Below are 11,881 nucleotides of genomic sequence, written 5' to 3'. Positions count from 1 at the left end.
CAACCTGTAATGTTTAATTTAGATTCATGAATATTAGGTTTTGTGTTTTTTTAAGTTAAAATACATTACAAAAAAAAAAAAAAAAAAACAATTGGAAACTAACTTATTTTTAAACTCATTTATTTCATAAATGTCAGAATTTATGAACAATTTCGTTACTTCAAAATGACTTTTAGCTTCACCAAGACCTGTAAAAAATGTATATCCAATTATTAAAATTTATATAAAAACAGTAATTATAAACATCTATATATAAAGACTGAATACAAACCATTCCAAATGTTTAGCTTCAAAAACTGCATCACGATAACAACAAAATTAACAGTTGGGTTATTTTTTAGGTATTCTGAAATTTGATATGCTTGACTTCCAAAAATAGTAACCTTCAGATGTACAGAACTAAATAAACCATAAAATAGTATATTAATATTAATTTGTGATTAATTAAAGATAATAAATAATACAATATAATCTCACTCTAGGTTGCTAAGAGTGACTTTTATATAATGCTTGGATGGTACTGAATTTGAAGTTTCAAGAGGCCTAAATGACACGATATGTCCAATAACATCTACACAACAGATACCACAAAAAAATAAAAGTTTAGGATTAAATTCGTAATATTTAAATAATAAAATGTATAACCAAAAAAACAAATGACCATATTGCCAATCAGTTGGGTTCGTATATGAAAACAGATAAGTTTTGATTTTATAGAATAAATTTAATGACCATATTGCCAATCAGTTGGGTTCGCATATGAATTCCATTTTCTGCAATAAATTTAATCATTATAGAATTGTAAGGAAAATTAGCAACCTTTTAAATTAACAGCAAATCAAAGTAAATGAAACAGCAAAACAAAAAAAACATATTGTAATAGTTAAAGCTTTGAAGAACAGTTTTTTTTAAAGAAAATAAAGTTCTCATTTTTATTACTAATTTCGTATTTTGTAATCATTTTCATTAACATTTACGTCTTTTAAACTGAAAAGGTAGAAGAAGAACATGATTAAGAAGAATTAGCAAAAGGAAGAAGAAGAACATCACTAATAAAATGAAAAATGATAGAAACTGGTAAATCAGACAATTAAGAGGTTAGAAATATTAGTAATGCTGATATTTTAATACACTAACCTGATATTATAATTTTTGAAGCGTTGCAGAATCAAGAAGAATGAAGAAGAATACGTTTGCAAATATTACTATGGAGCAGAATTCGTCTGGAGCAGAATGGTAAAAAGAAAATAACCGTATGAATGCTATTTACGTTTGAATAAATAAGAATAAGAATTAAGAAGATTACGTTTGAAAAAGAATAATATTGCAGATTTTTAGGGATTTAATTTGCAATCAAAATAAACAAACTTTCAAAATTAATGCGTGTTTTTCGAATCTGAAGATTGATTAACATATTTGTTTGCATATTTTTCCGGAGTTATTGAATTTGGATTGTATGGCATTTACGTAAATATAGATGAATAAAATGAGCGGGAAAACTCTATTTTGGAGGTCTTATAGATTGACACGTGGCAGAGTTCTACTTATTTATTAGAATTAGGATGTTTAATTAGGGGGTGTTTGGGATAACATACTTATTAACTTATACCAGGTTGCCACCCCAAATAAACATATTTTAGAGTTTGGATTGGTAAAAATTATACAATAAGTTGGTTTTTTCTTACTTATTTGAAATTCTTTAAACAGTAAACCAAATGACTTTTTTATCCACATCTTAACCTAATACTCTATCTATATAATCGTTTATGTATGTCTCTTTACTTGCTTGATTGCACTTGCGGGTCTACTTGGGTGCTTGGATAGCCTAGGCTACCCTCAATTTTTTTTTTTTTTTTGTATAGTGTATTTTTTTTGAAAATTTTTCCGGCATAGTGTAAATTTTCCAACTGCTACCCTAAAATCTAATGTGCTGCCTCTGAGGTTTTGGATCAAAGAAAGAACATTCTTACATGTTATTTTATTTTATACCATCTGTTACATCCTTTGGATATTGGATCAAAGAAAGAACATTCCTACGTGTTATTTTCTTTTATACCATCTGTTACATCCTTTGGGTATTACATCGACGAAAAAAAACATAGTTTTCTTTTCTTGTTACGAGTATTTACATTTCCCTCGTTCATGTATAATTTTCCAATTTTTTTATAACCATTTGTTCTTCGACATAATTGTATGTTGTTCTATATTTTATATCTGTTATTTATCTTATAGAAATATTCATGGATTTGCTAAATATATTTTCTGAAAGTTTTTATGTTAATCTACCCTAATAAATCAACATCTTTTTGACACTTGGCAAATTATTATGCGTTTAGACAAATGGCATTTTCTTAATTTATTACTTTTCAAATATTCCACGTGTAAATGTATTAGAATGCCACATGGAATGCAGGTAAATTGTTGAACACACGTATATCTACTCTACTATAATAATAAAAACATAAATAATAAATAATTTGTTTCCTTAATTAAGTCCTTATACAGAACAACAAACATACGTTTGCCAACTGATTAGCCTTCAATCACGGTGGATTGAAGGATTCGATTTCAAAATCATATCGGTTATGATGTTTGAAGGATTGGCGTTCAGAGCAGAATTCAACGGTGGATTGAAGGATTCGATTTCAAAATCATATCATGGTGGATTCAAGGATTCGATTTTAAAATCATATCAGTTTCTTTCAACATAATCTTCTCTGTGTATGGCCTGTACTTAAATGGAATGTTAACTGGAAATCTATTTAGAATCGCATCAATCATGCGTAATCCTTCGTCCTTTACTTATAGCAGGTAATAATTTCCAAAAATTACTTATTATTACATCTATAATACATTCATGAGTCGTTTCTTTTCAATTTCGTTTATACATGCACGACTCGTCTTCTTCACGCTGGAATCAATTGTCTTTAAGAATCTGCATTACCATCCCAACAACTACATAAGGTTAGTATTATGCCCAGTGATGCATTTCCTTTTATTTTCAATTATTTTCTTTTTTTTTAACACATTGTAACAAGGTCATTTGTATAATGTCCGCCAACTGTTCGATGTAATGCCAACTACCATAAAAAAGCTTTGCTGTTTGCTAGCATGTCTTTAGTTATTGTTTTGATCATCATAAAACAGGGTTATTGAGTTTTTTTGGACTTAAAAAGGGCATTTTTGTCCAAGTAGTTGAATGTGGATATAATACAGAAAAACTAAGTTTTAATGTGCCTGATTGATGACTCTAATCTTCTTGATTTTGGATATTTTTATATTTTGATTTTTTTGATGTTATATTTGAAAAGGTATATATTATAAAGAATCCATTATATAAAATTCATAATTTATTCTAATGATTTCTACATTTTAAGTCTAATTTTGTTTCGTTTACTTTTTTTTTTAGATGGGTGACACTGTTGCTTTTCCTGTTGAGATCAATGAACTTATTGGTAGAAAAATGGCTTTCAAAATTATAGTTAGAGGCTTTACCGCTGGAAGAAAATACATTCGTAGTTACAACATATCAAAGATAAGTGATGATGTTGACATAATTTCTGCACTCGAGAAACTTGAAAAAGCAAACCACATTGAACAGGTATACCTACAAATAAGTCTTAATCCGTCTACAAATTATGTTTTATATACTTGATATTTACCAATCTAAATTGCACTTTACAAACTGTTACATATAGGACACTGAGTCTGTTAATGTCGTGGTCTCAGATTTCAACTCTCAGGATACAATTGGTTTTAAGGTATAATTTCCTACTTTTTTTGCCCTTCACTCATTTTACATTACTCCTAAGTCAATCATTAACATATGTTAATTCTTGCATTTAAGGGTTCTGCTTCCTTCGTTGCTGATAATACTCCTATCTCTACTTTTCCAAATGCCATCTCAATGACTCCATCAACCAACCATGACACCACTAGCCTGCTCTCACCAACTACCAATGTGAAACGTAAACTTGTAGATGTTTACGATCTTGAAGATACTGTTTGTGAGTCATCAACAAAACCTTCAAAAATATCCATTGGAATCAAGGCAACTGTTGCGTCCACCCAACTATTGATTCCTAAAGTCGAGAAGTGAGATCTTATGAACGTTTCAAACAATTTTAAGTTTTTCGTTTTTTATTTATCATTCAAGTCGAACATCAATTTTTAGATTTTATGGTTTGTCAAGAATACTTTCGTAATTGGTTTCACATATTCTGTTTTCTTTATTTTTATGTTAAGAATGGATTTTGAATGAACGTATAGCATTGATGTATCACATAAACTTAATAAAAAATAAAAGATTGATAAGCAGTTAACAAGGTTTGATGTGTTAATTACTATTGAATCTATACAAAACCAGATATTATTGCTTATATTGAGTGAACATATACGATTCTACTTTGTCGTATATAGCATTGATGTATTCTTTTTGTGTTTAAAGTGATAGGAACCATTTACATTAATTACTATTTCTGTGATGCTTTGCTTGATGTGTTAATTACTGTAACTTCTGTAAAGGACGGGGAATTGTTGTGTTCATTCGCATTTCATCGCATTTATACTCTAAGCTTTCTTCCCTAATTCGCATTTATACATTAAAAACTTCGCATTTTCATTCAAATTCTTCGCATCTTGCATCCATCCGTCTTTGAGTTCATTCGCATTTCATCGCATTAACTGAGAAATTAATCAGTTGTCTCATATTCGCATTTCAGTTGTTTGAGAAACCCACTTACGAACCCAAATGCGAAACCCACTGATTTCAAATGTGAACCAACCAAAAATCATCAACCACGTACTTGTGTCACCAAATGCGAACTGAATATCACCATTAAATTCTCCTCGCATTCCATAGATGCGAACACAATCCAGATCTCTGACTCCAAGCTTGCGAAATCAAAATCAATTAACCTCAAACAAATCGTGAACTTCTTATGCGAACTGTTTTGACCCACAAAACCAAATGCGAACTCAATTGATGTCATATGCGAACTGATTTCATAGATGCGAACACAATTGATTTCATATGCGAATCCACATCCATCGATATGAAACCAATACCAGTTACAAGCAATTAGTAGCAACCATCGATCCTCTAATTTTCAATTACTCAGCCTTCGCTTTTCATACAACCCGTCGACCCTGAAAAATCGATAAACACCAAATGTCTCATTTTTAGATCGGTTTTCTGATTAAATGTCATATTTGAAGAATGATCGATTTTCTGATTAAATGACCCCATTTTGCGAAGTTGGACCACTTATATTATTTCTTGAAAAGATCAGGTGCCAAATGCGAAACTCTAAGCTTTCTTCCCCAATTCGCATTTATACATTAAAAACTTCGCATTTTCATTCAAATTAACCCCATCTTGCATCCATCCGTCTTTGAGTTCATTCGCATTTCATCGCATTAACTGAGAAATTAATCAGTTGTCTCATATTCGCATTTCAGTTGTTTGAGAAACCCACTTACGAACCCAAATGCGAAACCCACTGATTTCAAATGTGAACCAACCAAAAATCATCAACCACGTACTTGTGTCACCAAATGCGAACTGAATATCACCATTAAATTCTCCTCGCATTCCATAGATGCGAACACAATCCAGATCTCCGACTCCAAGCTTGCGAAATCAAAAGATTGATAAGCAGTTAACAAGGTTTGATGTGTTAATTACTATTGAATCTATACAAAACCAGATATTATTGCTTATATTGAGTGAACATATACGATTCTACTTTGTCGTATATAGCATTGATGTATTCTTTTTGTGTTTAAAGTGATAGGAACCATTTACATTAATTACTATTTCTGTGATGCTTTGCTTGATGTGTTAATTACTGTAACTTCTGTAAAGGACGGGGAATTGTTGTGTTCATTCGCATTTCATCGCATTTATACTCTAAGCTTTCTTCCCCAATTCGCATTTATACATTAAAAACTTCGCATTTTCATTCAAATTCTTCGCATCTTGCATCCATCCGTCTTTGAGTTCATTCGCATTTCATCGCATTAACTGAGAAATTAATCAGTTGTCTCATATTCGCATTTCAGTTGTTTGAGAAACCCACTTACGAACCCAAATGCGAAACCCACTGATTTCAAATGTGAACCAACCAAAAATCATCAACCACGTACTTGTGTCACCAAATGCGAACTGAATATCACCATTAAATTCTCCTCGCATTCTATAGATGCGAACACAATCCAGATCTCCGACTCCAAGCTTGCGAAATCAAAATCAATTAACCTCAAACAAATCGTGAACTTCTTATGCGAACTGTTTTGACCCACAAAACCAAATGCGAACTCAATTGTTGTCATATGCGAACTGATTTCATAGATGCGAACACAATTGATTTCATATGCGAATCCACATCCATCGATATGAAACCAATACCAGTTACAAGCAATTAGTAGCAACCATCGATCCTCTAATTTTCAATTACTCAGCCTTCGCATTTCATACAACCCGTCGACCCTGAAAAATCGATAAACACCAAATGTCTCATTTTTAGATCGATTTTCTGATTAAATGTCATATTTGAAGAATGATCGATTTTCTGATTAAATGACCCCATTTTGCGAAGTTGGACCACTTATATTATTTCTTGAAAAGATCAGGTGCCAAATGCGAAACTCTAAGCTTTCTTCCCCAATTCGCATTTATACATTAAAAACTTCGCATTTTCATTCAAATTAACCCCATCTTGCATCCATCCGTCTTTGAGTTCATTCGCATTTCATCGCATTAACTGAGAAATTAATCAGTTGTCTCATATTCGCATTTCAGTTGTTTGAGAAACCCACTTACGAACCCAAATGCGAAACCCACTGATTTCAAATGTGAACCAACCAAAAATCATCAACCACGTACTTGTGTCACCAAATGCGAACTGAATATCACCATTAAATTCTCCTCGCATTCCATAGATGCGAACACAATCCAGATCTCCGACTCCAAGCTTGCGAAATCAAAATCAATTAACCTCAAACAAATCGTGAACTTCTTATGCGAACTGTTTTGACCCACAAAACCAAATGCGAACTCAATTGATGTCATATGCGAACTGATTTCATAGATGCGAACACAATTGATTTCATATGCGAATCCACATCCATCGATATGAAACCAATACCAGTTACAAGCAATTAGTAGCAACCATCGATCCTCTAATTTTCAATTACTCAGCCTTCGCTTTTCATACAACCCGTCGACCCTGAAAAATCGATAAACACCAAATGTCTCATTTTTAGATCGATTTTCTGATTAAATGTCATATTTGAAGAATGATCGATTTTCTGATTAAATGACCCCATTTTGCGAAGTTGGACCACTTATATTATTTCTTGAAAAGATCAGGTGCCAAATGCGAAACTCTAAGCTTTCTTCCCCAATTCGCATTTATACATTAAAAACTTCGCATTTTCATTCAAATTCTTCGCATCTTGCATCCATCCGTCTTTGAGTTCATTCGCATTTCATCGCATTAACTGAGAAATTAATCAGTTGTCTCATATTCACATTTCAGTTGTTTGAGAAACCCAGATACGAACCCAAATGCGAAACACACTAATTTCAAATGCGAACCAACCAAAAATCATCAACCACGTACTTGTGTCACCAAATGCGAACTGAATATCACCATTAAATTCTCCTCGCATTCTATAGATGCGAACACAATCCAGATCTCCGACTCCAAGCTTGCGAAATCAAAATCAATTAACCTCAAACAAATCGTGAACTTCTTATGCGAACTGTTTTGACCCAGAAAACCAAATGCGAACTCAATTGTTGTCGTATGCGAACTGATTTCATAGATGCGAACACAACTGATTTCATATGCGAATCCACATCCATCGATATGAAACCAATACCAGTGACAAGCAATTAGTAGCAACCATCGATCCTCTAATTTTCAATTACTCAGCCTTTGCTTTTCATACAACCCGTCGACCCTGAAAAATCGATAAACACCAAATGTCTCATTTTTAGATCGATTTTCTGATTAAATGTCATATTTGAAGAATGATCGATTTTCTGATTAAATGACCCCATTTTGCGAAGTTGGACCACTTATATTATTTCTTGAAAAGATCAGGTGCCAAATGCGAAACTCTAAGCTTTCTTCCCCAATTCGCATTTATACATTAAAAACTTCGCATTTTCATTCAAATTAACCCCATCTTGCATCCATCCGTCTTTGAGTTCATTCGCATTTCATCGCATTAACTGAGAAATTAATCATTTGTCTCATATTCGCATTTCAGTTGTTTGAGAAACCCACTTACGAACCCAAATGCGAAACCCACTGATTTCAAATGTGAACCAACCAAAAATCATCAACCACGTACTTGTGTCACCAAATGCGAACTGAATATCACCATTAAATTCTCCTCGCATTCCATAGATGCGAACACAATCCAGATCTCCGACTCCAAGCTTGCGAAATCAAAATCAATTAACCTCAAACAAATCGTGAACTTCTTATGCGAACTGTTTTGACCCACAAAACCAAATGCGAACTCAATTGATGTCATATGCGAACTGATTTCATAGATGCGAACACAATTGATTTCATATGCGAATCCACATCCATCGATATGAAACCAATACCAGTTACAAGCAATTAGTAGCAACCATCGATCCTCTAATTTTCAATTACTCAGCCTTCGCTTTTCATACAACCCGTCGACCCTGAAAAATCGATAAACACCAAATGTCTCATTTTTAGATCGATTTTCTGATTAAATGTCATATTTGAAGAATGATCAATTTTCTGATTAAATGACCCCATTTTGCGAAGTTGGACCACTTATATTATTTCTTGAAAAGATCAGGTGCCAAATGCGAAACTCTAAGCTTTCTTCCCCAATTCGCATTTATACATTAAAAACTTCGCATTTTCATTCAAATTCTTCGCATCTTGCATCCATCCGTCTTTGAGTTCATTCGCATTTCATCGCATTAACTGAGAAATTAATCAGTTGTCTCATATTCGCATTTCAGTTGTTTGAGAAACCCAGATACGAACCCAAATGCGAAACCCACTAATTTCAAATGCGAACCAACCAAAAATCATCAACCACGTACTTGTGTCACCAAATGCGAACTGAATATCACCATTAAATTCTCCTCGCATTCTATAGATGCGAACACAATCCAGATCTCCGACTCCAAGCTTGCGAAATCAAAATCAATTAACCTCAAACAAATCGTGAACTTCTTATGCGAACTGTTTTGACCCACAAAACCAAATGCGAACTCAATTGTTGTCGTATGCGAACTGATTTCATAGATGCGAACACAACTGATTTCATATGCGAATCCACATCCATCGATATGAAACCAATACCAGTTACAAGCAATTAGTAGCAACCATCGATCCTCTAATTTTCAATTACTCAGCCTTTTCTTTTCATACAACCCGTCGACCCTGAAAAATCGATAAACACCAAATGTCTCATTTTTAGATCGATTTTCTGATTAAATGTCATATTTGAAGAATGATCGATTTTCTGATTAAATGACCCCATTTTGCGAAGTTGGACCACTTATATTATTTCTTGAAAAGATCAGGTGCCAAATGCGAAACTCTAAGCTTTCTTCCCCAATTCGCATTTATACATTAAAAACTTCGCATTTTCATTCAAATTAACCCCATCTTGCATCCATCCGTCTTTGAGTTCATTCGCATTTCGTCGCATTAACTGAGAAATTAATCAGTTGTCTCATATTCGCATTTCAGTTGTTTAAGAAACCCACTTACGAACCCAAATGCGAAACCCACTGATTTCAAATGTGAACCAACCAAAAATCATCAACCACGTACTTGTGTCACCAAATGCGAACTGAATATCACCATTAAATTCTCCTCGCATTCCATAGATGCGAACACAATCCAGATCTCCGACTCCAAGCTTGCGAAATCAAAAGATTGATAAGCAGTTAACAAGGTTTGATGTGTTAATTACTATTGAATCTATACAAAACCAGATATTATTGCTTATATTGAGTGAACATATACGATTCTACTTTGTCGTATATAGCATTGATGTATTCTTTTTGTGTTTAAAGTGATAGAAACCATTTACATTAATTACTATTTCTGTGATGCTTTGCTTGATGTGTTAATTACTGTAACTTCTGTAAAGGACGGGGAATTGTTGTGTTCATTCGCATTTCATCGCATTTATACTCTAAGCTTTCTTCCCCAATTCGCATTTATACATTAAAAACTTCGCATTTTCATTCAAATTCTTCGCATCTTGCATCCATCCGTCTTTGAGTTCATTCGCATTTCAACGCATTAACTGAGAAATTAATCAGTTGTCTCATATTCGCATTTCAGTTGTTTGAGAAACCCACTTACGAACCCAAATGCGAAACCCACTGATTTCAAATGTGAACCAACCAAAAATCATCAACCACGTACTTGTGTCACCAAATGCGAACTGAATATCACCATTAAATTCTCCTCGCATTCCATAGATGCGAACACAATCCAGATCTCCGACTCAAAGCTTGCGAAATCAAAATCAATTAACCTCAAACAAATCGTGAACTTCTTATGCGAACTGTTTTGACCCACAAAACCAAATGCGAACTCAATTGATGTCATATGCGAACTGATTTCATAGATGCGAACACAATTGATTTCATATGCGAATCCACATCCATCGATATGAAACCAATACCAGTTACAAGCAATTAGTAGCAACCATCGATCCTCTAATTTTCAATTACTCAGCCTTCGCTTTTCATACAACCCGTCGACCCTGAAAAATCGATAAACACCAAATGTCTCATTTTTAGATCGATTTTCTGATTAAATGTCATATTTGAAGAATGATCGATTTTCTGATTAAATGACCCCATTTTGCGAAGTTGGACCACTTATATTATTTCTTGAAAAGATCAAGTGCCAAATGCGAAACTCTAAGCTTTCTTCCCCAATTCGCATTTATACATTAAAAACTTCGCATTTTCATTCAAATTAACCCCATCTTGCATCCATCCGTCTTTGAGTTCATTCGCATTTCATCGCATTAACTGAGAAATTAATCAGTTGTCTCATATTCGCATTTCAGTTGTTTGAGAAACCCACTTACGAACCCAAATGCGAAACCCACTGATTTCAAATGTGAACGAACCAAAAATCATCAACCACGTACTTGTGTCACCAAATGGGAACTGAATATCACCATTAAATTCTCCTCGCATTCCATAGATGCGAACACAATCCAGATCTCCGACTCGAAGCTTGCGAAATCAAAATCAATTAACCTCAAACAAATCGTGAACTTCTTATGCGAACTGTTTTGACCCACAAAACCAAATGCGAACTCAATTGATGTCATATGCGAACTGATTTCATATGCGAATCCACATCCATCGATATGAAACCAATACCAGTTACAAGCAATTAGTAGCAACCATCGATCCTCTAATTTTCAATTACTCAGCCTTCGCTTTTCATACAACCCATCGACCCTGAAAAATCGATAAACACCAAATGTCTCATTTTTAGATCGATTTTCTGATTAAATGTCATATTTGAAGAATGATCGATTTTCTGATTAAATGACCCCATTTTGCGAAGTTGGACCACTTATATTATTTCTTGAAAAGATCAGGTGCCAACTGCGAAACTCTAAGCTTTCTTCCCCAATTCGCATTTATACATTAAAAACTTCGCATTTTCATTCAAATTCTTCGCATCTTGCATCCATCCGTCTTTGAGTTCATTCGCATTTCATCGCATTAACTGAGAAATTAATCAGTTGTCTCATATTCGCATTTCAGTTGTTTGAGAAACCCAGATACGAACCCAAATGCGAAACCCACTAATTTCAAATGCGAACCAACCAA

The 11,881-nt window shown here is 33.6% G+C and overlaps 1 protein-coding gene across 1 annotated transcript; it reads left to right on the top strand.

Moving 5' to 3' along the window:
* The first annotated feature begins 2,494 nt into the window (after positions 1 to 2,494).
* LOC145012546 (uncharacterized) lies at positions 2,495 to 4,175 on the top strand. The gene is made up of 5 exons (XM_078971342.1): positions 2,495 to 2,811; positions 2,933 to 2,964; positions 3,410 to 3,601; positions 3,699 to 3,761; positions 3,848 to 4,175. The coding sequence occupies exons 3-5, from the start codon at positions 3,410 to 3,412 to the stop codon at positions 4,097 to 4,099; spliced, it is 507 nt and encodes a 168-aa protein (XP_078827468.1). The 5' UTR covers positions 2,495 to 2,811; positions 2,933 to 2,964; the 3' UTR covers positions 4,100 to 4,175.
* Positions 4,176 to 11,881: the final 7,706 nt, after the last annotated feature.

The sequence above is a fragment of the Lactuca saligna genome, chromosome 8, assembly GCF_052625555.1.
Source record: "Lactuca saligna cultivar CGN05327 chromosome 8, ASM5262555v1, whole genome shotgun sequence".
In the NCBI taxonomy this organism is placed as follows: Eukaryota; Viridiplantae; Streptophyta; class Magnoliopsida; order Asterales; family Asteraceae; genus Lactuca; species Lactuca saligna.
This window is presented reverse-complemented; position numbering and strand designations above follow the sequence as displayed.